General features: G+C 37.9%; 3 protein-coding genes and 3 pseudogenes across 3 annotated transcripts; 2 read left to right on the top strand and 4 right to left on the bottom strand.

Annotated features, from left to right (window-relative positions):
* Nucleotides 1-8,695: 8,695 nt before the first annotated feature.
* LOC141848023 (membrane steroid-binding protein 1-like) lies at nt 8,696-11,225 on the bottom strand. Its single transcript, XM_074736136.1, has 2 exons — nt 10,853-11,225; nt 8,696-9,313 (listed from the first exon to the last, which is right to left on the bottom strand). The coding sequence occupies exons 1-2, from the start codon at nt 11,152-11,154 to the stop codon at nt 8,863-8,865; spliced, it is 753 nt and encodes a 250-aa protein (XP_074592237.1). The 5' UTR covers nt 11,155-11,225; the 3' UTR covers nt 8,696-8,862.
* A 701-nt stretch (nt 11,226-11,926) lies between these two features.
* On the top strand, nt 11,927-12,828 carry LOC141848011 (uncharacterized). The gene is made up of 2 exons (XM_074736123.1): nt 11,927-12,253; nt 12,390-12,828. Exons 1-2 carry the CDS (start codon nt 11,983-11,985, stop codon nt 12,614-12,616), a joined length of 498 nt encoding a protein of 165 aa, XP_074592224.1. The 5' UTR covers nt 11,927-11,982; the 3' UTR covers nt 12,617-12,828.
* Nucleotides 12,829-15,678: 2,850 nt separating this feature from the next.
* On the top strand, nt 15,679-16,601 carry LOC141847018 (uncharacterized; annotated as a pseudogene).
* Nucleotides 16,602-18,077: 1,476 nt separating this feature from the next.
* Nucleotides 18,078-20,778, bottom strand: LOC141848076 (transcription termination factor MTEF18, mitochondrial-like; annotated as a pseudogene).
* An 882-nt stretch (nt 20,779-21,660) lies between these two features.
* Nucleotides 21,661-23,896, bottom strand: LOC141847918 (transcription termination factor MTEF18, mitochondrial-like). Its single transcript, XM_074736027.1, has 2 exons — nt 22,092-23,896; nt 21,661-21,833 (listed from the first exon to the last, which is right to left on the bottom strand). Exon 1 carries the CDS (start codon nt 23,894-23,896, stop codon nt 22,154-22,156), a length of 1,743 nt encoding a protein of 580 aa, XP_074592128.1. The 3' UTR covers nt 21,661-21,833; nt 22,092-22,153.
* A 1,354-nt stretch (nt 23,897-25,250) lies between these two features.
* Nucleotides 25,251-27,088, bottom strand: LOC141847017 (uncharacterized; annotated as a pseudogene).

Below are 27,088 nucleotides of genomic sequence, written 5' to 3'. Positions count from 1 at the left end.
GAGTCAATCCAAGCAGGCCACGAGGTCGACCCACGCAGATTATAAGCCTAGGCAGATTGATCCACCTAAATCCACCTTAAAAATAGATTGATAAAATTTCAACTCAATCTACTTAAATTGTTTAAGAGGTCAATCCGACGAACTTAATCTAAATTGACGGCTTTAACTACAGTGAAGGACCACCATTATCACAGAGTCGTCAATTTAGATTGAGTCCGTTCAAATAACTTGCCCGTCAACAATTTAAGTAAGTTGAATTGAAATTTTATCAACCTATTTTAAAGTGGATTCAAACTAGTCGATCCATTTAAGCCTGCGATCTGCGTGGGTAGACCCATGATCAGTTTGCATTGGTTCGCAAATTAAAAAAACTTAATTTTTTTAAAAAATAAAATAAAAATAAAAATTATTTTAATATTTTTTTATATTTTTTTATTTTTTGATTCTTGAATTCCATATAAACCGTAATCTATTTTAAATTTTATAATTTATTTTAAATTAAATTAGATTGAAAAATTTTCAACTCACAGTGGACCTCAATCAGATCTTCTCCATTGCACTTGTGAAGTGATGATGAGTTTGTTAGCTTTCGCTCTCTGGAGATTAATGCACATCACCCACAACAGAGTACGAGTACAGTGGACGAAGTGATGCTGCTGCCTTTCAACTCTCTGCTCGTTATTCTTTGGAACACTAAATCTAGATTTTAAGGGCATGCAGATCGATAGAGTTGACTGACGCATTGAATGTGAGAAAAGCTTTTGTTCAGAGGGAGTAAATGACCGCCCTTTGTCCTCGTGCATTGAATGAATGTGCTGTGCATGGCTTTAATTTACTAGGGACTGCCTGCAACATTAAAAAAAAACTATTTTATATATTCTTAAATTTAGATTGGGTAGACTGAGCCAACTGAATCAGTTCGAGACGAGAGAGTGACTGTGTTGTTTCCTTGAAAGGAAAGAGATTGGATTATTTTGAAAATATCAAAAGGCACACTGATTTACAATAATTTTTCCATTCTATCCCTCTTGTTAATATTAACTTATCTTTCCATTCTATCTTTATTGTCCACATTAACTTTTCATATATCTTTTTTTAAAATCATATTTAAAAAATTAAATATAAAAATTATTTATATAATTTAAATATATTCAATTTCAATATCTCTTTCTCTCTCTCTTCACTAATGGAAATAAACTCTCTGCTCATTATATATAAAAATTATTTATGTGATTTAGACGCATTCAACCTCAGTATCTCTTTCACTTTTAAATCTTTCTCTCTTCCTCTGTCACTTGTGGACTTATACAACTCTTATTTATTTACTTTTAATTTAACTATTAAAATCAGATTTGACATCAAATCTAATGTCTCTAAACTTCTACTCTTTTCATGTAGTGGTCGTAAATTTATAAAAATTCAAATAGTCTAGGTCTATTAATAGATTTCGATCAAAACTTACTGATCTGACTTATAAAGTTTTAATTGCACTCAATCCAAGTCCTATGAGTTTTTGAAGAGCCAAGGAGTTCAAATGTGTCTTCCTTTACTATTTTCAGACTTCTCTGTTAGTGTCAAAGAGGAAAAAGTCTTCATAAAAAACGTTTAGGTTGAAAGTTAGCATAATATGGTGGCAACTCTAGGGAGCACGAAATAAATAATGAAGGACACTCCTAAACTCCTTACAACATCAGAAACTCACATGACCTAAAATGAGTATAATATCAGAGGCGGATGTATTAAGAGGCCCGGGGGGGCCATGGCCCCCCCAACCCAAGTTGAAATTTAGATTAAACCTTTAGGGAGTTAGGATTAATGGTTAATAGGTTTTAGGATTAATGGGTTATTGATGTATTGGATCATAAACCAACCCGATAACTTCCAGTTGCCCTAGAAATCGCGAGAATGCCTTCGTTGGGTCCCGATAGCGCGCGTCTTCTTCGTGTCTTCGTCGGGCGACCAGCATCTTCTTCGTGTCTTCGTCGGGCGACGGGCGCGGCGGCAAACTTCGTAGGATCCCCTTCGTGAGTACTCTTGCTTCTCTTCCATCCAAAGCTACCATTATCAACGTCTATTTCTTGATGAGTATCAAACTTAAAATTGTGCGCTGAACCTTTGTGTTAGCCTATCACCGGAGGCCATCAATTCCTTTTCTAGTTGTTCCTTTTTTCTTCTTTCTTTTGCCTATGTTTTCGATTTTGGTAGATTTCGTACATTTTTTATGTTTATTTTGCTTTTCAGTAGTTGATCATAACTCCAGGCTTATTATTATAGAGGAGAACGTTTTTCTCTTTCTCTTTCTCAAGATCTATGTGCATTATAAGTGTATTGCTATTTTTTATTTATGAAGGAATGACATTAGTAGCATCATCAAAAAAAAATATGACACCTATTCATCAGTTTTTTGACAAATTAACTTTTATAGTTAATATTGTTGGTTCTTCATGTAAGCGTAATGATGAATTAAAGAATGCTCATGCTGATGATATTGCACATTTGATTGCTATTAATGAACTTGATACAGGACGTGGACTTAATCAAATAGGTACTTTACAACGAGCTGCCGATACACGTTGGAGTTCTCATTTAAGATCATTGAAAGGCCTAATTAAGATGTTTAGTGCATCATGCATGGTATTGCTGATGATGGGCTTCCTTCTCAACGAGCAGATGCAACATCTGTTTATGATGAAAATGACTACTTTTGATTTTGTATTTGTTGGGATCGTCCCGGTGCAATGCGCGTGTTTACACGTTTCGTAAACGTGCGCAGCGGAAAAAAAAGGGCAGCCCGGTGCACGAAGCTCCCGCCATGCGGGGTCCGGGGAAAGGATCCATTGTACGCAGCCTTACCTTGCCTTTGGCAAGAGGCTGTTTCCAGGATTTGAACCCGTGACCTCTAGGTCACATGGCAGCAACCTTACCGTTGCGCCAAGGCTCCCCTTCGTAAACGTGCGCAGCGGAAATAAAATAATAATTAGCAGTAATTATCATACAACACACGCATGCTAGACAGGAAATAAACAATGTACAAGGCATGGCAGGAAATTAAAATTTTCTGAATAATAATTATTCTACTTGCATAATTAGATTTGCAGAATAAAATTATTCTAAACGTGTACCTCGCGATGACGATGTTAAGCCATATTGAATCAATCGAGCGATCCTCGTCCGAGTCCCGCCTCTACTGGTGATTCACGCCAAGCTCCCGTCTGGACGGCTTCGGAAGCCACGAGTCGTGTCATCGTCTTCGGTACTAGCCGATGATCGATGACGATCGAATCGAGAGTAGCCTTATTCCGGAAACCACGCAACAACGTGTGTCGCAATTATTCCAGGGCTTTCTAACTATCACCGAGAATCGTATTCTCGATGTAGGTTTGATGATCAATCTTCGACCGCCAAATTAAGACAAACAAACGAAAACTCTTTCCGTCAATGATGGAACATTCTCCGAAAGTTTCGCAAACTTCCGCAAGATTGACAGATGATCATCGATCAGTCAGAATTGATTGGGAACGGTCGGAAAACCGATCTGATGGCTGAAAACAATTTTCGCCAATCGAACAATTAATTCCAATGCCAAGACCATTATACAATCAAACCCTTCCCTTTCTTACAATAGGATACAGAGTACTGGTCTGTTCCGGTCAGCAACACTAAGGTGAACACAAAGGCAAAGATAAACAGACTCTCCTCTGTTTCGGTCGGCAACCCAAAGGTAGAGAAAACTTTGTTCCGGTCGGCTACACAAAGCAGAGACACTTCTCTGTTCTGGTTGGCAACACAAACAGAAGCGGACGACCTCCACTGCTCACGCGAAGGAAGAGCTGGAACACAGCACGCCGACGGAGGAGAAGAAGATCAGCACCAGAGCTGGGCTCCGGCAAGAGCGGTGTCGCGCTCACGCCCGGCGGGAGCTGGAAGAAACCGACCGGCACCCGAGATTGGCTCCAGCGAGGGCGATGCCGCGCTCACGGCCTGTGAGACGAGGAAGAAGACGACCTGCGCCTCCTCCATCAGCCGGCGATGAAGCTGGCGTCTCCGGCTGCTCCGGCAGCTCCCTTGCACACGCGGATGGCCTGCAAGAGACGGCGCCGTCGCGAGAGGGAGAAGGGAGAAACAGGAAGGATGAAGCGCGGCGCGGGGTTTCCGGTCGCTCCGCCTTTTTCTTCGCTCTCGGGAAGAAGAAACCAGCGGCGCCGTTCTGCTCGCGAAGGGTGAGGCCGACGGCTGGTCTGGATGTTGAACAGCCACCACACTTTTAACCCTCAATCGCGATTACCTTTTAACAGGATGCTACAGTGGGGTTTTAGGGTTTTTAATTTCCTTTTATATGGTTTTCACGCGGCAGCCAAAACCCATAAACCAAAAGGCTTGAACCGGACCAATGAAACCAAACCGGAAACCTTAATTCGGATTGAACCGAATCTAACTGTAGCGAACCGGACCAATTTGGTTCAAAATTAAATCGCTTGGTTCACTAACCAAACGAACTCTGATTTGACCCAAACCAGTTTTGTTCGATTTGTCTTCGCAAGACGAATTTACTCATCTCTTCCGTTTTGCCAAAACCTCTTCCATTATGAACCAAACCAAGTTGGTTCAATTTTGGTTCAAAATTGAATCATTTGGTTCACTAACCAAACGACCTCTGATTTGAACGAAATCAATTTCGTTCATTTCATCTTCGTAAGACGAATTCCATCATATTGTCCTTTGTCTGGTTCAACCAGACTTTATTTCTCTCGTTCTGAGAATCCAATTCTCAAACTCGTTTTAAATCCGTCGGAGAACTTGTAGTGCGTGTGACCCAATAGGTTCCCGGTTATGTTGGCTGTCCGTAATTTATCATTAATTACAGAACGATCATGAGTGACACCTAGTAGTATATCATGATCCCCAATTGACCGAAAAATCAATGATTGATTCCAGAACATCTTCTAAACCCTTCAGCAGCTATACTGAATCGTGCCTCGTTCCTTTCACCGTCTTATACCCACTTGGTTCAAGACATGGTCTATGTGTCGGTCCCCACTAGGCTGACTATGTCACACCTAGCCCAAGCTGCTTTCTTGTCCTGTGGATTCAAGTTACTTGTACATGTGTCCAAGAGTCTCGTACTCTTAACATGTAATGCTTTGGCCAAAGACTTTTAGTAACAATCCTGACAAGCGGCCGCAGGGTATACGTCTCCCTTTCCAAGGAGCGGTGAATCCTCTGTGGGCTATTCAAACACCTTCGGACACTTCGACTTATACCCAATCATCTCGGGTCTACACCTCCTCGGAGATGCTTACTTAAGATGTCAAAGTATAAGCCTCCATGACCAAGATGACTTGAATACCGCAAGTCAAAGGAAACTCGCACTTAAGCTGCATTGAGATCTTCATTGACATATGAATCGAACCATATGAAGTCTCAAGACAGGTCACTCCAATGAACTGGTTACCTTTAACCAGCATCCACGTTTAACTCTCAACATCTAATGTTGACAACAGTGAGATCAGCTGCTTGGCTAACCAAGGAGTTCAAAACGTGCTAGTCTCGACAGAATCGATGACGTCCGTGCTCATCAATTCCTTGACTAGGGATAATTTCAATACGCTCATAATTGCACATGTAGAGATGCTCACGAGTTGTGATCCAATCACAAATTCTCTCATGCTATGAATCGTATTGCGGACATTCAGTATTCGAGTTTAAGATCCGATCAAACACATATGGAATGTGCATTCAAATAGTGAATTGTTATTTATCTAATAAATAGTATAACCGTAAGGCGATTGTCTTAGGACACCTCTCAAATCTAACAGTATTCATCTTGCATCTTATGAAAGAGATTATGGAGATCACAGATATTCTTTGTCAGGCTTTACAAAGCAAGTCTCAGGATATTATAAATGCAATGGAGCTTATATTATCTACCAAGAATTTACTTCAACAAATGAGGGATAACAAGTGGAATGATTTACAGGTCGAGCTCGTGCTCATCAAGACAATTTCACCATTGAGCATCATTATCAGGTGGACCTCTTTTATGCTTTAATAGATTCACAATTGCAAGAAATTAATGGGCGCTTTAATGCTGATGCTATGGAATTGCTCATTCTTAGTAATGCCTTGAATCCTAAAAATGCAATGGAGTCTTTCAGAATTGAGGATATATGTAAATTAGTTGAAAAGTTTTATGTCCAAGATTTTACAAGTGATGAAAAAGAGCAATTGGAGATACAATTGAAGCATTATGAGTATAATGTAGTCAAAGGGTCCGACTACAAAAATTTATCAACAATTCCAGAATTATGTCAATGGTTGGTGAAGACTAACAAGTCAGTTACATATAACCTTGTTTTTAGAGTGATCATACTTGTGCTTACTCTTCCGGTTTCCACTGCTACTACTGAACGATCATTTTCTGCGATGAATATCGTGAAAACAAGGCTTCGGAGCAAAATGGAGGATGCTTTTCTCTCAGATACGTTAATGGTATATATTGAGAGGGAAATTGCTAAAAATGTGAGCATAGAAGCTATCATTGAAGACTTTGAAAATTTAAAAGAACGTCGAATTCCTTTTAGTTAGAGGTAAATGAAGAACATTATTTTTACATCCTCGGACTATTTGATGTATTTAACACCGTTGTGCATTTTGAACTCTTTGCACTAATCATTTTATTGCTTCGTGTGTATTTTATATGGAACAGGTAATTATCGGCGGCGGAGGTGGTGGTGCATTCATCGGCGGTGGTGCACCGTCAGGAGGCGCAGTTGCTGGTTCTGGTGGTGGTGGTGGTGCTGCTCCAGAGGCACCTCCTGCTGAGGAAAAGAAGGAAGAGAAAGAGGAGAGTGATGAGGACATGGGATTCTCCCTCTTTGATTAGTTTTGCTTTGTTCTGTTTTGTTCTTGTTCTAAATTCTGATGGTTAGTTATTATGTTTTGGGAGATTTATTGATTGCTATGTCACAATGACTCAGTTTTATTAGACAACACTAAAAGTTAAATCTAAATTTATAATTCACTTCATTATTAACTAAAATTTGATATTCACAATGACTTTGTTTGTGTGGATAAGATTATGAATGAGAGTTAAAAGTATTTATATATCCTTTTCAATATTGCTAAGTTAAGGTTGTACTTAGGTTCTTAATATATATCTTTGGGTAATTTTTGGATTTAAATGAGTAGATCGTTTTCATTATATGGCCCCCCCAACTCTGAAATCCTGGATCCGCCCCTGTATAATATGTTCTCTATGTTGACTAATAAATGCTGATCGAAACCTCATAAATGGACTCAGACTATTTGGATTTCTGTAAATTTACACTCATCTAATAAGGTTGAGTGAGAGAAAAGTAGATATGATGTCCAATATTAGTTATGATCAATGACCTAGTGTGGGGAGATCATGCCCAACTTGGGCCTAATATGAGGCCCTTGATCATAACCTATCAAGCCTAAGTTGGGTCTTATCTTTCCACATGCATTGACTTAAAGAGCTCAGATTATACCTATTTCAAATCTTGTGGATTTCTGAGGTTGTAAGGAATCCAAAGGTATCTTCCATTATTTATTTCAAACTCTCTAAAGGTGTCCCAGTATTATGCTAACTTTCAGGTTAAATATTTTTGTTGAAGACTTTTTTCTCTTGGGCACTACTAAGGAAGTCTGAAAAATAATAAAGGAAAGTACATTTGAACTCCTTAGTACTTCAAAAACTCACATGACTTGGAATAAGTGCGAATAAGTGCAATTGAAGTTCTATAGGTTAATTAGTAAACTTTGATGAAAATCCATTAATAGATCTAGACTATTTGATTTTTGTGAATTTGTAATCATATGGAAGAATAGAATCTGAAGAAGATAGATTTGATATTAAATCTTGATTGTGATTTTAATAGTTAAATTAATAAATAAATTAGAGTAGTATAAATTGACTGAGAGAGGGAGAGAGACAGATTTAGGAGTGAGAGAGATTTTGAAATGGTATATATTTAAATCATAAAATAATTTTTATATTTAAGAGAGAGATTTGATTTTCAAGAGCCGAGAGAAAAGAAGAAAGATATTAAAGTTGCATGTATTAATATTATAGAAATAATTTTTATATTTAACGAAAGAGAAAGATTTATTTTTCATTTGATATTATATACATTTAAATTAAATATTTTTTTTGAATATGATATATTTTGAAAATTAACGAGTAAAAACTTAATACGAGGGAGAAAGGTCGAATAGAACAAGAAGGTCATCATAAATTAATGCAGCTTTGATAATTTTTAAAGTAGGATAGAATTTTTCGAATTTACATGCGCCTTCGCCTTCGGTAAATCGCCGTTACTTGCTGCTCGTCGCTTGTAGAAGCAGGTAAGCAGTCTGCGTTGTTAAATGACAGAGACAGGTCAATTTCCGAACGCATACTTCTCTCTGTGACGCATCAATAGAGATTGATTCGGCGCGTGCAGTGCTTTATTCACAGGAAGCTAACATTTTAAAAATATTTTAGTTGGCGTGCTCGACATTACTTTCTCAAAATTAAACGTTAAGACGATCTCATTCAAACTTTTTCTGTTTGGATCATTTTATCTAGCTCAACTTTGCTCTTCCCTGAAGATATTCCGGGCTCGACCCTACAAGACAGCACCAGGTGCGCTGCACCTTATTTGATCTCCAAAACCAAATGGGGAAAACAACGAAAGAGAGTAACTAGACAACATTTATTCGCAAATAGAGCATATACGAGTCAACATGGAAACTGCCAAAAGATGTATGAAAAATCATGCACCCAAATATAATAAGTTGTCTGATGCTAGTGCAAAGGTGAAGGGAGTCGCGAAAGAGCCAATATACTGGTGGAGGGAATCACTCTTTGGCATCTTTGCTGCTGCCGACTTCTTTCGACTCTACGTTACCGTCGTCAGCTTTAGATCTATTCACTTCTGCCAGTTGCTCCACGACTTCATGATGATCTACATCCTTCTCCGTTGGTGGCTCTTCATCTTTATCAGCCTCGATTTCTGCAGGCAGCTCTCTGCTCACACCTGTTTCAGAGGATACATCCTGTTGTACGCTGCTGCTGCTCTCCGTTATTTCAGAAGACTTAGACTCAGGGACTTCCTTCTTGACTGTCCCAACTTTCACATATTTGCTCATGAATTTGTATTCCCAATCCTGCAATGCCTCGAGCTCGAAAGTACCAAGATCAGAGATATCACTGGTCAGATCTGTTGGTTCGAACGACATCTTCGCCAGTGCACGACTTGCATCTTTGCCTGCAAATAAAGCATACGGCCCACCAGGCCCATAGAACATCCTGATGAAGAGAGCATAAAAGTTAATACTTTTTCTAGATGTGTTGGTTCAGATGATATGATAAGCAACAGAGCAACACAAGCTTGGATTATTAAGAATCTAAAGTCATTTTCTACATCTAAAGCAACAGTTTAAAATTTTGAATATCACGCCAATGCTGGAGTTTATCTTAAACCAGCATTCTAGACACAACTCAGGTAATTTAGCGAATGGTAAGCAACAAAGATACAGTGAACTGATACTTTGGAGAGGGAAAAAAAATTGGTTACTCAGGTGTGAAGGGAAAGAATAGTCTTGAGGAAAAAAATACACGTGACAAATTGCATATTACAAACTTAGTTTTCCATGCACTGAGCCGATAGAATAGAGTTCCAGACAATATACACTAAAATCTATGCAACAATTAAGAATCTAAAGTCATTTTCTACATCTAAAGCAACATTTTAAGAATTTGAATATCACGCCAATGCTGGAGTTTATCTTAAACAAGCATTCTAGACACAACTCAGGTAATTTAGTGAACGGTAAGCAACAAAGATACAGTGAACTGATACTTTGGAGAAGGGAAAAAAATATTTACTCAGTTGTGAAGGGAAAGTATAGTCTTGAGGAAAAAATACACGTGACAAATTGCATATTACAAACTTAGTTTTCCATGCACTGAGCCTATAGAATAGAGTTCCAGAACAATATACACTAAAATCGAATGTGATATGGTATGGAAATTTGTGATGTGATGTGATGCAATGATGTAAAAAAGAATTTCATTGAAGCAGGATAGCTGGATAGGGAATCAAATAAATCAGGCAAATCATTTCACAGTGTTCGTGATAGCTAAAAAGACTAACAAGATCAAGAACTTCTGAGTTGAAAATTCATCATGTTTTCACACAAATAAATTCGGTTTAGGTTGTCTCAACAAGTAGAGATATATTTTCATCCAAGGACGTCAAAACTAAGTTTCCCTAATTTAAGAATCGCAAAAAAGATATAGGAATTAGCATTGCATAGTATGGATGCTGATTGTGAAATCCAACTGTGGGTTTACCTCAAAAAATAGCGTTTAAGTACAAAGTATTCTACTAATTGATTTGGATAGTAAGATACAATTTCTTGCAATTTACATGATGCAAAAACCTGGTTACAGTTAATAATGAAGTCCTAGCCGAGATATGCTTGTTCAAATTGTCCAGATTATCCAGTTCATTGCTCAAATAAATTGGGTGCCAAACTTCTTGACGAGACAAACACATCCAAAATCACTATTGCCATTTACTGAGTCTCATTCGGTATTTACCGTAGTCGCAGGAGAGTCAACAATACCACGTTATGATAATTACACGATCACAATAGACCGTTTAAGATGAAGTTCTATATCATCCAATCGATCCAACATCTAATGCCCTAAAAGAAATAAATAGTTAAGTAGTAAAATTTCGAGACCCTAGAAATCTTAGGAAGTAAGAGGCCACGATCCAGATCGAAAAATAAACCACCAAAACCATATCAAACGCATCAAGAAATCGAGCAAGCGACGAACCTGCTTTGGGTGACGTCATAGATCTGACCCTTGATGGCCATGAGGAGCGGCTTCTTAGGATCGGATCCATCGTAGACTCGGAGCTCCTCTTCGGTGACCTCCCCGAGCTGGAGAGGCGGCGGCAGGGGCTCCTCCTCCCTCTCCCTCGAGCGAGGCGGCGGCGGCGGCGGCGCCAGGAACCCCGCCAACAAGTGGTAAAGCGCCCAGGCTACCGCCAGCACCGTGAAGAAGATCGCCGGCGATAGACCCCTGTACGCCTCGATAGCCTTCTTCACCGTCTCCCAAGCTTCCGCGATCGCCATCTGCTCTCCCTGTCGCTCTCTCTCTCACTCTTGGAACCGGAAATCCCGATGCAAAGTTAAAAAAGGGGCAATGGAAAGGGAGACGAGGAAAGGAAAGGTCCATTTAATTTCTTTTTATTAGGATTAATTAATTAATTTGCCTAAAAATATCTTAAATTAAATATTCCAATAAATTCTTAGAAATTTAAAAAATTAATAAAGCTTCACACATGAATCATATAAAAAATATAGGCAAATATTAAAAAGACATTCTTGATTATTTAAATAATTAAAAGAATACTTTTTTAAAAGTTAAAAAATTATAGTGGTTGTAACTTTCCAATCGGACTTTGGAGGAGGATTATTTTTTAGTGAAATTTGAAAAAGAAGACAGAGAAGTTCTCTTCAATTTGATTCAAATAAAATAAAAATTTTATTTTAATTTTGAGATTGTAATAAATGGATGAGATATTTTAAGAAAATAATTGCACCCTCTAATAAATGTTAGATGTTTTTAAATTCAAGTGCATGATTTAATAAAATTACTAATTAAGTAAAATAACACAACTTTTATTTTTTACAATGATTTTTATTTACGAAAATATTTACTACTAATAATATATACAAAATATATAATTAAGTTAAGGTGGAAAAATACTCAGCAATGAATTTTGTTACAAAATACTATAAAATCCATAAATTGGGCCGAAATTGCTTACATATGGACTCGATCACCCGGCCCATATCCGCATAAACCGCTAGGGCGCGGACCCGCATAAGCGGGCGGCAGACCTGGCGGCCGCCGGCTCTTTGCCCGTCGAAGACGAGCTCTCACTCAGCTGGCGTAGCATGGAGGCGCCGGCGCCGGCGACGGCGGCAGAATTATTAGACTTCGATCCCTGCAAAGACGCGGATTCTGTCGTAGAGGAGATCTCCAGATTGGAGAGAAAGATCTTCCCCAAGCACGAATCCCTCTCCAAATCCTTCCACGACGAGCTGCGGAAGAAGAACAGCGGACTCATCTACCTCAAGATCTCCAAGGGCAAAGATGAAGAGATCATTGGCTATGCCATGTACTCCTGGATATCTTCCCTCTCTGCCTCCATTACCAAACTTGCAGGTCGGTGTTACAGAATGCTTTTTTTTAATCCTATTTCTGGCCAAAAAATGATCTTTTGGTTTATGTTTGTGAGAATCTAAGCAACTGTTGTTTACTATGGCTGCTTGATCATCGATGCTTGTTCTTGATTTTGCAGTGAAGGACAACTACAGAAGGCAAGGGCATGGAGAGCTTTTACTGAGAGCAGCCATTGAAAAGTGCAGGACAAGAAAGATCCAAAGGGTTTGCCTTCATGTTGATCCTGCAAGAATTCCTGCTCTTTTACTTTACCGAAAGCTTGGCTTTCAAATGGATGGATTGATTCAGCAATACTACTCCCCAGAAAGAGACGCCTATAGGATGTTCTTGGAGTTTGATGGATAGATTCAGTATCATTAGGATTTGCTGGTCATTCAGTCTCCAATCTCCATGGCAATTGCTTGTTTATCGAACAATAGCTCATGGACAACAGTAGTTTGGCGTGGATGGTGTTCATGTGAATTTGGTGTTTGATGATAAACGAGAATAAGTCTTATTGTTTCCTTAAAAGGATATCGTTAATATCTCGATATGAAATTTTCCTAGGCTTTAAATTAGCATTTGGTTTGGTTTAAAATTTTCTTTGATAATCTTAATTATTTATTTAAATTTACTAACTATAATTTTTTTTATTTAGGTTATATGGATTTCAAGTAATACAACATCATCGCTACATTAGTAAAATATTAATAAATTAATTAAAAATTAGTAATGTGATTATTTTAACAATCTAAATTTTTTTTAGGAAGGTTAATAATTTTTTTTATGATTGTCCTATTTTAAAATTAAATTAATTGAAATATATTGTGAAATTGAGTTAATTAATTAAATAAATTTTAATTTAAATAATTATAAATTTTAAAAATTATTTTATTAAATATATATATTTTTTAAATTTTAAAAATTATTTTATTAAATATATATATTTTTTAAATTTAAAAAATTATAAATAAATTATATTTATTATATATGTAATCAATTTATTATCATTATTAATATTATTAATTTAATTTAATTTATTTTAAAATAAATTGAATTAAGAATAATATAGTAAATATCAAATTAATTACATTTTATTCTCTCTAAATAAATAAGTTAAATTAAATATATTATATTTTATACTTCATAATTTTAATTATATAGAAGCAAACTTACTCTTAAAGTATTAGCTAAATACATTTTGTTTGTCCCTTGCGCTATAGTGTAATAACAAAATGTTTTCGCAATAACAAGATGTTTTCATAGTTAACAAGATGTTTTCTCATTTTATCCCTTAACTAATTTCTCTATACAGACAATATTGAAATATTGACTACGGAATAATAAATTATTTGCACTTTTTGATTTACTCTGATGATCGATAAATTTTTTTTTACTAATCTATTCAAAAAAAATTAAAAAAATCTTCTAATTAAAAATTAAGATATAAGTCATCTAGATTATTAAACAAAGTAAGTAGTACATAATAGAGGATTAATTTGTTCCCTCTCTTTAGTAATTTAGAGTGACATAAATTTTTTAATATTTTAATGAACCTAGCACATAATTACTACATTAAATTATATTTTTATATTTGATTACACGTCATTTTTTAAATAATAAAAATGTTAATATGTTAATTATTTTAGTCCTTGAAAGGGAATGCTTATGAAGGCTTTTCTATAAAATGTTTACGTTGAAGATAAAACAATTGCCATCTTTTTGGACAATTAAAGAGATAGTTTATTTTTAAAAAAATTCAAAACCATTAATTTCTAGTATGATTTTATAGGATTCTAATTGAATTTGAAAAATAAAATATATTTGTTTTTGATTTTTTTATAAAATATAAAATTTTTTAATGGAAATTAAATTATGTAATAAAAAATGCATCCCTTTAAATTTAGCCATTTTTGTATCAGGTCATAAATGAATCAAATATTAATCAATAAATTTAGTATTTATTTTAATAAAAATTTATTTATATTCATTTAATACACATATAGCTCCTTAATATTTAATATTTGTAAACATATATTGTGAAATATTCATCAATAATATCCATGAATAGAATTTATAAATTATAGGTTCATCAATAACATTTTTATAAAACTTATAAATAATAAATAAAAATAAAAAATCTCAATACAAACAAATAAGCTTATACTATCAAACTCATTAACCAATCAAACAAAAATAAAAAATAAAAAATAAAAAAATTACAAACAATCAAATAAAGTTGAATAAATAGATTGATAATATCTAAATAAATCAAACTCAAACTAAACTTATAAACTAAAGTCAAGCTCGTAAAAAAAAATCAAATTAAATTTGAACATTCATTTCAATGATTTAATTCATTTTAAGTTCGACTACTCGACTGTCATATTAAACAAGCTTAAATAATCCAAAACTTAGCTCGACATCGCTCAACTAATTAAAAAGGATGCATCATCATTTACCTTGATTTCTCGATCAACATGTATCCAAGAGAGTAATATTCTAGTTTGTTTAGTCAACATGCAACTAATTTATTTCATCTAAGCAATGCTTTATTTTCCTTTTTTAAATAAAATTTTACCTGAAATAATCAAATTTTAAATAAAATTAATATATTTGAATAAACGAGCCCTTTAGTTAGGGATTTAACACACCCCTATCCTCCTCCCCGCTTATTATGATATAAAAATAGTCTCCTTTAATAACCACCTTAATTATAAACCCTAAATCTATGGCAACTAACTCATATTTTTTTCATATAAAATATTACAAAAAATCAATAAAAAATACTACAATTGATTGATGCCTTTCATAGCATTCCCTATATATAATTAAAATCCTTTTAATAATTATCCAATCATTATCAAAATGTTACTAGGAGTTATTTACATGAGGAAGAAGAAAACTAAAATGAAAGATGTTTCAAGTGAAAATCACACAATCCGATCGATTTAAACTCGACCGTTCATTCGAACACTCGAACATTTTTATACATGTGTATCTATGTCGACTTCGCCATTCAAATAAAATAAGGATTTTTTTTTTATAAAAAAATTGTTTATTTTGACTTACTACATATTTAAGGAAATTTAAGGAAAGAAGTAAGCTCCATGACAAGTTTAAACACTTGCCTTAGCATCCCCTTTACAAGCTTCCACTTAAATGTTCTCTTCCCTTTGCTGTGCACTGTAATTTGTCCATGTTAAATTGAATTCCACTGGTCGCCATGCACCAAATGGCTACTCAAACCTAATTGGCCACGTCGACCATCCTTAATTGTTGGCTACATATAATTATTTGAGGTTAATTAAAGTTCTTCATAAGGTCTTTATAAAGTTTGCCTATTTAGAAAAAATAGGAGAAAGTCGAACAATCTTCTTCTTCTTCTTCTTCTTCTTCTCCGATCGATCCTAGCAGTTCGCAGTGCCATGGTCGGATCAAATCTGTGCCCCCTCGGCCTCAAGCTGTTCCACAAGGTAGAGAGAGAGTTCTACGGGCGTCTGGTGCAGCAGCTCCGGCAAGACAGGGAGCGAATGAAGCTGGTCATCGCGCTGTGGCTCTGGTTCGAGTCGATCGGCCACCACGACTTCATCAGCCGGGTCTCTTCCGTGCACGACGCCAACGTCGTGCTCGGCTTCGTCGTGGAGGCCGAGGCCTGCCTCGGCCGCCTCCTCGTCGGCGACGGCGGGAGGGGCGAGGGCGACGACGGGATCCCGCTCACGGCCTCCCTCATGGCCCCCGAGGAGATGGACCTGCGATTCTTCGACTACCACCGCCAGCACGCCGTCAAGGGAATCCATCATTTCTTCCACAACGTCTGTCAGGTCATACTCGACGATGTCGGTGCCACCGCCGCCGCCGCCGCCTCTGCCAACGCGGCGGCGGAGGCCACGAGCGCGGTACTGCAAGGTGCGTCGTCCGCCGCCGCTGAACCCGATGGCCAAGCCTTGGTCGCCGGAGGCCAACCAAACATCAGAGGACCAGAGGTCCATGTTCATCACGTTCTCGAGGGGGCACCCGATCTCCAGAGAGGACATTATCGAATTCTTCAGCGCGTAAGCATGCATATTCTTCTTCTTCTTCTTCTTCTAGCTAGCAGCTCGTGTCGTCGATCGGTACACGTACGTACGTAGTTTGTTTGCCGTGGTGCAGGAACTACGGGCCGTGCCTGGAGATGGTGATGATCGAAAAGGCGCAGCCAGGGCAGGTGCCGATGTACGGGCGGTTGGTGTTCCGGAGCGCTTCGATGATCGCGGTGGTTTTGAACGGGCAACAGACGGCCAAGTTGTTGATCAAAGGCAAGCATCTATGGGCCAGAATGTACATCCCTCGTCATCCGGTTGCACGATAGATGATCATATCGATCGATCGAGCTAGGGATGGAGAATTAACACATGCATGCACGGGACGACGATGAAATGATTGCGCAGGCGAAGTAGTACTACATGCAGCTTGCAAATTGGTAACAAATGAAATGAAATGATCATGGATATGTATGTTATACATACACAGATCTTATTAATCTTCAGTAGAAACGCCCTATTATATCACACATTTTCAATTTAATTCATGACTTTTAATTTAAAACTCTTTAATTTAGCTGATGCTCTAAGGTCATTAGGGATGTTGGCTTAATTTATCTGGGCAACTGAGGATGTGTCACAGTGTCAGCAACTCTTTTCTGTACAGTAGAAGATCAAATTTCACACAGCCTTCAGTAATTATAGGAGGGTGCATGGAGGAGAACTAGAGGTGTTCAAATTTTGTCTATTTTTTGTTTATTGAGGTTGTTAAAGATTATTCATTAAAAATCTTATCAAAATTAAGTCAAGTTTAAGCTTTTATCAAGCTCAACTATCATATATAATTCAAAATTATAAAATTTTATAAAATAAATAAATTATTCATGAACCTTCTTGATAAAAGTCAAAAGATATTTTTTTTATAGAATGATTGTCAAAGAAGTGTTCTTTATTATTATTTTTTAATTAAAAGGAAGTTTCACTCCTTTGTAAAATAATATTATTTTTTTTAAATTTTGAATTGATTGTGCACATCAAGGTTTGTCATAATAGCTATGAAGCTGATATATAGTTATAGCAGCTACAACTTCAAAATATTGTAACTTTTGACTTAGGTTAAGTTATAGAATATATAATATATCAAATTGAAGTTTGTTTAAAGATCTACAATTAGTCATGGAATAAAATCCTAACAACCAAATTTCAAACTCAAAAAAGACTGTTTAAAATATTTTTGGAGGCTCTAAATTAACAATTATCTTTAATTTTTTTTTATATATTATAACAACTAAGATTTCATAGTTACTATAACAAATCCAATTAATTTAGAATTTTAGATGAGAAATCAATAATATTAAAAAAAATATTTGTGTCATTTTACATAGACACGAGACATCTTTTGATAAAAAATTAATTTTTTTTTATCATTCGATGTAAAAGGGACACCCTTATGACTTGTGCTCTTTAACCATAAAAGTTTCATTATTATATAAACTCGTTTATTTTACCTATTTTTTACTCTCCGTAAAAAGAAATAAATAAACAAAGATCAAGCTTAGAGTGCTTTTAGCTAGTTCAAGGAAAATTGCCTTCAGGTAAAAAAAAAGGGCCAGAGCTGGATGCTACACAAAGAGAATTAAGGTTTGCATCTATGAAAATGAATTTAGCAATGATTCAAGTTAGAGTCAGAAAACTGGGCCAATGTTAATTCAAATGGTAAAGATTATATAAGTTACCAAAAAGTTTATATGTACATTGAGGAGTCTCAATGACTCACACTGAACAAAAGTCTTTTTTTTACTTCTTTAAGCCTGATCTTTATGCACAGGGCGGGGAGAAAATAAGGTTCTTTGATTTCCATCTCTGTTAGCTCTGGATGAGTAGCACTCCAACCAGTGTTTAGGAGCAGCTGGATGGACACGGTAGAGCACAGTCATGAATCTCCTCTCAGAATATGAGATGATGGTGGATGGAGACAAGGGCTTCTTCAGCAAGCCGAGTTCTTTAAGCCAGTTTAGCATTTTATATCGTGGCTTGGTTCTGTTCTCCAGATCAGAACAAAGAAAAGCAGGGAAATGATCAAGGTACTCCATCGAGCAGCCCATGTCATTGCAAAGGAAATTTACCTTCTCATGGAAGGTTTCTTTGAGCTGATTCAATATAGCGGGTTTTGCATTTACCATCCTACAGAGCATCGAGTACTCGAGGCCCAGCTGGAGAAGGCAATCGACGCGCTCCTGCAATGGCCGTTCGTCGAGCCTTTTAGCACTGATATGGATCTGAGTGTCAGCTCATTCTCGCCAAATCCGATACTCAGCATGAATTCCACTTTCTTCTCCAAGAATTGCTCCATCTTCGCACATTTTAGCCTTTCCAGATCTTGACGAAACCCACTCTCTGATGCTGTGTCATTAGAGGCAGCAAGAACAAATTCAGACGAGAGATAACGGAGATTCCCATTCAAGATCTTGCCTAGGAACCACTTGTGCAGATTCATGGCTTTCATCATCGCCGGCAAATTCCCTAATTTGTTCTTGCCCATCACAAAAGGAAACTTCCTAGACAGCAAAGCGACTTTATCGTCTTCCAAACCAACAGACTTGAGATACTCTGGCATCAAAATGTTGTAGTTTTCTAAATCGAGATTGAAAAGATCAGCATGTTTAAGAATGAAATGCCCAGCTTCAGAAGCCTCCATTCCTAAATTGATGAAAAACTTCAATTTTTGCGCTATTAAGGCATCATCCAGCTCAAGAAATATCTTCCGAAGGTTCTTGCACATCAGCTCGCCCCCATCGTTCCCTTTCTAGAATCCAAATCATAGAACACACGAATATTCCTACACACCTGGAGGAAGATGTCCACATTGTTTTCCGGGACGGAGTCTGATAGATCGAAGTTGAGGAAGACCTTCTTCAGATACTGAAACAAGTTATCGATTTCGCCACCAGCGTCAGCATCTGCACTCAGCGCGGAGGGGAAAGCAAGGCAAATGCCGATGATGCATGCGCGGTGGAAGCCATGGGCCTCCATGGCGCGGAGCCTGGAAATAAGTCGGTCGGAATCTGATGAAAAGATGCGGGGCTCCTCACGGTAGAGGAGGCCGAGCTTCGTCCAAGGGAAGCCGTAGTGCACGAGCGCGGAGACTGCAGCAAGGAGCAAAGCGTCGTCGGAGAGGAAGTAACTGGGGTAGGAGGAGGCGGCAGTGGAGGAGGAGGAGGAAGGGAGGCCGATGCTCTCGAAAAAAAACTCGTACTCGTTGACGGGGTGGTATGTGAGGAAGCGGCGGAAGATGCGCTTCAAGTCCGCGCCAGCGGCGCTCGAAGGGAAGGGGATCCGGGCGACGAAGGCCGAGAGGGAGAAGGGAGCGTGGGAGACGATCGATTCGGCGTGGGAGAAGGGGATGGCGCGGGTGGCGTAGAGGTAGTTGTTGGTGCAGTTTGCACTAACGATCAAACTCAGAGTTTTGATGTATGACAAAGTGGTTAAAGTTAGGTTGTTATTTTTAATCTCTTTACTAAGTGTGCAGGGTCTAAAGACTTAGAACCAGACACCAGGCTGAAGTCCAGGGTGGTTGAGCCCTGGCAGGAAGTCCAGTTGGGTTTGCGGAGCCTGACAACTGGCCGAAGACCAAGTTGGTTGAGACTTGGCAGAAAGACCAGGGTGGTTGAGCCTTGGCAAGAAGTCCTGGTGGGTTAAGAAGTCAAGTAGAGCTGCACAAGGTAAGTGAGGTAAGTCACTGGAGGAGCGAACCAGTGAGGACGAGTCCAAGTTTGGACTTTAGGCGCGGTCCAACTTAGACCCACTTGGGTGATCTAAGTTGAGTCCTGGTTAGATCCTGGTCTAGATTGACAGGATCTAATTAATTTTAAATATTCTGTATTTTAGTATATTTTATTATACTAACTCTATTTTATAAGATTTATTTGGTATATGGATAAAATTAATTTTGCATGAGAACTCTGTAAAATTAATTTTTATTATTCATTTTTCTAATCTGAAATTTTATAAAATGATAAAATTTCATTAATATATATATATTATTTGAATTATTTTTTGATCCTTATAATAATTATTTTTTAAGTAGAGATAAATTTGATAATATAAAGCTGCGGTCAGTGCATTCTAACGTATAAAAATAATATATCCGAGCGTATCAAGAATTTTCTGTTGTTGGGTAACGAAGTTTTATTTATTTATTTTCGACACTTATTTAAAAAGTCAAAAGTGTGGGGTTGCCACACTTTTGATTATTGTATTCGCCTACTCTACCAGAGTTTTTGTCTGGTAGAGAGATTTAGTGGATTGCCCACGAATTTTTTAAAAGCACGTGATTCACCCCCCCTCTCACGTGCACTCGATCCTACAGTAGTCGGTGAGCAAGCACCGCGCCTCCTTGAGGACACGGTCGCGGAGGCGGAAGTGCAAGTTAGTGAGTTTCTGCGGCAGCGTGCAGAGGAGGCGGAGGAGCTGCCACCGGGAAGGCGAGGCGAAGCGCATCGCGTATGGGCGATGGGAATCGAGACGGGGAAGAAGATAGAGAGAAGCTTCAGGGGCAAAGTCCCAAGGTTGAATTTAATAAGCCCACGGCCCATGAAGCCCGACTTGCTTTATCCTTTTTGATTTGATATTTAATGATTGTTTTTCTTTCTTTTTTGAATAATTGTAGTGGTTATTTGTTGAATTTAAGCATGGATAGACTCATGAAAAATACCAAAAATACATATGTTCTATGTTAGAGTGAATCTATAAACTTAAATTTATTAGTCACTTTTTGCCAAAACTACTTAAGGTTACAATTCTATTAGAAATTCATGATTCTAAATAGGATGTGGAACTAAAGTCCTTAATGAATTTGTACCCAAAACCACTAAGGCTAGAATCTTTTTAGAAACTCACAATGGGGAATAGGTGCCACGGTAGGACATCCAGGTTGTCACCCGACACCTGCGGTTCGATCCCCAACTACTATGAATTTTCCTCCAAATGGAGAGCACAATCAAAGGATGCTAGACGTCTGGACTGGCCGCTGCGTGCACTTCCCAATTTACCCTAGTGACCGGTGAAAACTTCCGTGGGACCGGACCGATCATCCCAGAGATAGTCAATGAGACTAACTGAGATTTATCATTTTTTTTAGAAACTCACAAGATCATTAATAACTTTTAACCAAACTCATTGATGAGTAATTACACACATAAAATAGAAGAATTTGACATATAAAGAAAGTGTTAGAATTGAATACTAGGAATCCTTGGACATCAAACACTTTTGTTCATTAGGAAACATTAAAACTGTATCAAGCTTGACATGGAACCATGGGAAGTTGAATGTTCCATATATATTGAATAAAAGGGCAGGAAAAAGGATAGATCACAATAATTTTAAAATAAAGAAACGACACAAATATACATTCATACAAGAGCAAGAAAACTTACATGTTAAATTGCCATACACCCAAAAAGATAAGTTATAAACAGTTAGTTGAAAATAACTTACAGGCCATGTTCAGTTGCTCCACCGGAGTAAAGCCTAGAGAGATGAAAGCAGATCCCAGCTAACTGCAGTAGTAGAACTAATAAGGACAAAGAATTTAACAAAGATGCAAGATAGAGTCAGAGGGGATAATAATATTCTTGAAGCTTTAATTTATCTAGTTATCTTCTAAAATCCTGTGCAGAAACATCCTGACAAAGACATAATCTTCCCCTGATTTACCTAAGAAACTCAATAAACGCTAGTTCTGGAGAATCAAAAGGTAATGGTTGACTGAATTATGTCATGAAATAGATCATGAGTTCAGAATAGTTTACACGTACAGTGAGGAGTCTCGATGATCCACACTGAACAAAGGTATTTGTCAACTCTTTAAGATTGATCTTTAGGCAAATAAGCTTCTTTGATTTCCATATCTGTCAACTCTGTATGAGAAGCGCTCCAACCACTGTTTAGGAGCAGCTGGATGGACACGATAGAGGGAGGCCACGAATGCCCTCTCAGAATATGTTACCATGGTGGATGGAGAAAAGAGTTTCTTCAGCAAGCCGAGTTCTTTAAGCCAGTTTAGCATTTTATATCGTGGCTTGATTCTGTTCTCCAGATCAAAACAAAGAAAACCAGGGAAATGATCAAGGTACTCCAACGAGAAGCCCATGTCATTGCAAAGGAAATTCACCTTCTCACGGAAGGTGTCTTTGCACTGGTTCAATATAATGGGTTTTGTATTTACCATCCTGCAAAGCATGGAATACTCAATACCCAGCTCCTGAATGCAGTCGAAGCGCCGCTGCAGTTCGTCGTTTGGGCCGTGGAGCATTGATGTGGATCTGAGTGTCAGCTCATTCTCCCCAAATCCAATACTCTGCAAGAATTCCACTTTCTTGTCCAAGAACTGCTCCAACCTCGGAGTTTTTTGCCTTTCCAACTTCGCAGATTTTAGCCTTTCCAAACCCCGACGAAACCCACTCTCTGATCCTGTGTCATGAGAGCCAGCAAGAACAAAGTCAGGCGAGAGATAATGGAGATTCCCATTCAAGATCTTGCCAAGGAACCAATCGTGCAGATTCATGGCTTTCATGGTCGCCGGCAAATTCCCTAATTTATTCTTGCCCATCACATAAGGAAACCTCCAAGACAGCATAGCGACATTATCCTTGTCCAAACCAATAGACTTGAGATACTCCGGCATCAAAATGCTAGGGTTTTCCAAATCGATATTGAAGATATCATCATGTTTAAGAATGAAATGCCCAGCTTCAGTAGCATCCATTCCTAATTTGATAAAAAAATTCAATTTTTGGGATACTGAGGCATCATCCAGCTCAAGAAATATCTTCCGAAGGTTCTTGCACATCAGCTCGCCCATCGTTCCCTTTCTAGAATCCAAATCATAGAACACACGAATATTCTTACACACCTGGAGGAAGATGTCCACATTGTTTTCCGGGACGGAGTCTGATAGATCGAAGTTGAGGAAGACCTGGTTCAGATACTGAAGCAAGCGATCGATTTCCCCACCAGGGTCAGCATCTGCACTCAACGCGGAGGGGAAAGCAAGGCAAATGCCGATGATGCATGCGCGGTGAAAGCCACGGGCCTCGAGGGCGTGGAGCCTGGAAATAAGTCTGTTGGAATCTGATGAAAAGATGCAGGGCTCCTCACGGTAGAGGAGGCCGAGCTTCGTCCAAGGGAAGCCGTAATGCACGAGCGCGGAGGCTGCAGCAACGAGCAAAGCGTCGTCGGAAAGGAAGTAACTGGGGTAGGCGGAAGCGGCAGTGGAGGAGGAGGAGGGAGGGAGGCCGATGCTCTCGAAAAAAAAGTCGTACTCGTTGACGGGGTTGTATGTGAGGAAGCGGCGGAAGACGCGCTTCAAGTCAGCGCCAGCGGCGCCTGAAGGGAAGGGGATCTGGGCGACGAAGGCGGAGAGGGAGAAGGGAGCGTTGGAGACGATGGAGTCGGCGTGGGAGAAGGGGATGGCGCGAGCGGAGTGGAGGTGCTCGGTGAGCCAGCACCGCGCCTCATTGAGGACACGGTCGCGGACTTGGAAGTGCACGTTGTTGAGTTTCTGCGGCAGCGTGCAGAGGAGGCGGGAGAGCAGCAGCCGGAATGGCGAGGCGACGCGCATCGCGAATGGGCGCGGCGAAGGGGAAGACCAGATTCAGAAATAGAGAGGTAGGGTTTAAGGGCGAACTTCAAAGGTCAAATTGAGTTAATCCCACGGCCCATGAAGCCTGGCCTGCTTTGCTTAACTAGCTTCATTTACCAAGTCAAAAGTGACCCTCAAACCCTCTCCAACCACAAAATTTATTTTGGTGCAATTTCAATACTAATTTGGTATCATTTCAACATCAAATTTTTTTTCAACTCCAACCAATATACACCATTTCCTACCCTAAAAGAAATATTTCTTAGAATATTCTATTTTTTTTCATCTTATAATTTATTATTCAACATACATATTAATTTTAACATACATATTAATTTGTTAAATATTTTTATTATGATCATAATTATTATTAAAATTAATATTTTATGATACATAATAACTAATTTTTATAATATTATATTTTTAATTACAATAAAATAAATATTAGTACCTTCCTTCTTAATTTTGATGGAAATAATTTAATAGACCTACTATTATTTAAAGATAATACACAATTATAAACAATTAAGATGAAATATTTTAAATATTTTCACAAAACAAATAGCACTTCATAGAAAATCAAGGTTGTCAAAATCGCGAGTCAACTCGGCGAGTTTACGAGTTTACGAACTATTATTTCAATTCCGTGTTGAATCAGCTTAAAATCGAGCCCCCCTTGTAAACTCGTAAACTCGCGAGTCAACTCGGTAAACTCGTGAGTCAACTCGGTCAAACTCGGTAAACTCGATAAACAAAGGAAATCTTTGTTTGATGTTTCCTTTTATCAAATTTGGACAATGGAAGCTTATTTGGTGTATATATTGGACTATTTTTGTATGAAATTTTAAATTTGTCATTTTGTAATTTGATGTTGAAATATAAATTTTGAAAATTTCATATCTTTTCATGTTAAATTTTTATGTTTATTCTTTTTTTATATGTGAAAATATGTTGTTGATAACTATGTTTATGCTTTTTTATTAGATATGTGAAATAGTGATTGTTCTTGTGAAGTTATGATCAAATATTATATTATTTGATATTTTATAACTCTTTTTTGGATTATCTATAAACTCGTACGAGTTTACGATACGAATTTACGATACGAGTTTGTGCACCCCTAACCGAGTCGACACTGGAATCACGAGTTTGACAACATTGTCGAAAATACATCATTATGAACCTTAATTTTCAGAATTTGTTGGGTTGCAAGGGTGCAAACATAGTCCCACATCTAAAACACATGGAAAAGATCATGAATTTAAAAGGATGGAAGATATCTCCATTGGCAAAAGACCTTTTGGGAAGAGCCCAAGAACAAAACTATGACGACTTAGGCTTAAAGTGGACAATATCATGTCATTATAGAGATATTTTGATTCCATCGGTTCTAACAAGTGGTATCAGAGCGAGATTGCTCTTCACCGAACTAACCGCCGGAAGAGCCATGATTCAGATCTAACCATGTGGATTGAACCTCAAAACAAAAACAGTGGGTGCTCCCGTGTCTGAATCAAGAGGACCAGACACCAGGCAGGAAGTCCTAGTATGTTGGGTGGATCGAGGGGCAGGAAGTCCTAGTTGCGGTTAGGTAGGAAGTCCTGGTAGGTCGAGGATTCGGATGTTAAACAGAGGCTTTCCGTTTGAGAGGGAGCCTATGATCTTTTGTTTGAGGGGAAGATTGTTGGGTTGCAAGGGTACAAACATAGTTCCACATCTAAAACATATGAAAAAGATCATGAGTTTAAAAGGATGGAAGATATCTTTATTGACATAAGGCATTTTGGGGAGAGCCCAAGAACAAAACCATGAGGGCTTAGATCCAAAGTGGACAATATCATGCCATTGTGGAGATGTTGACATCCTTGAGGACCCAACATTACCATATTGTTCCCACAAATGCTCAATTAATGCATTTCTAAGGGCAAAGTGAGCATTTTTATTTTTGATTCCTTCATATCTAGCAAGAAACACTTGAAATCAGGTATTGTCATCTACTGGTATATCAACATCTGCAGTTGACGGGACTTCACTTTGATAAACAATTGATACATTCATATCGCGCTCATCTTCAATTATCATATTATGCATAATAATACATGAAGTCATTATATCATGTAAAATATTTTTCTGCCAAAAACGTGAAGGTCCTGCAACAATTGCAAAGCGTGATTGAAGCACTCCAAATGCTCGCTCAACATCTTTTCTACATGCCTCTTGTTTCATTGCAAACAACTTATTCTTTGTACCGCGTGGATCATGAATTGTTTGAACAAGTGTAGACCATTTTGGGTATATACCATCAGCTAAATAGTAACCCATGTTGTACTCTTTTCCTTGAATGACATAACGAGCAGGGGGAGCAATACCTTGAGCAAGGTTAGAAAAAAGATTAGAAGACTCCAATACATTAATGTCATTGTTAGATCCGGGTAAACCGAAATATGCATGTCATATCCAAAGATCGTAATCAACTACAACTTCTAGAATAATTGTTGGCTTTCCACTACGACCAGAATATTGCCCAGCCCATGCTGTTGGACAATTTTTCCACCTCCAATGCATGCAATCTAGACTACCCAACATACCAGGAAAACCACGCTGCTCACCAATATGAAGAAGTCTGGCAACATCATTAACATTGGGTGATCGCAGGTATTGTCCTCCAAATACTTCAACAACAGCACGACAAAATCTTTTCACACTTTCTATGGCAGTTGATTCTCCTATTTTGATGTACTCATCAGTAGCGTCTGCCGGTACACCATATGCCAATATTCGAAATGCAACTGTCATTTTTTGTAAACCTGATAAACCAAGTTTTCCAACTCCATCTCTTTTCTGCACAAAATAATTATCATGATTACTAACCGCATTAAAAATACGCATAAATAAATTTCTTCCCATTCGGAATCTTCTTCGAAACATTGCAGCATTATATGTAGGATTTTCGGCAAAGTAATCATTGAATAGATTACAATCAGCAGCTTCTCTATTACGATTGATCACTATGTGACCAGGAATAGATCCTCGATGTTTGCCTTTGTTGCTTTCTTCACTCAGATGATTCAAAATGATTTGATTGTTGCGGCAAACAGCTTGAGTGATAAGCCTTCTGTGTGCTTCAAATATTTCATCATCTTCAGAGCTTGAGGATGATAAATTTGACAT

Source organism: Curcuma longa, chromosome 16, assembly GCF_044706935.1.
Source record: "Curcuma longa cultivar G26 ecotype Majalengka, Jawa Barat chromosome 16, ITB_CL_G26_1.1, whole genome shotgun sequence".
NCBI lineage: Eukaryota > Viridiplantae > Streptophyta > Magnoliopsida > Zingiberales > Zingiberaceae > Curcuma > Curcuma longa.
Note: the sequence above shows the minus strand (reverse complement) of the source record. Positions and strands in the feature narration are given on the sequence as shown.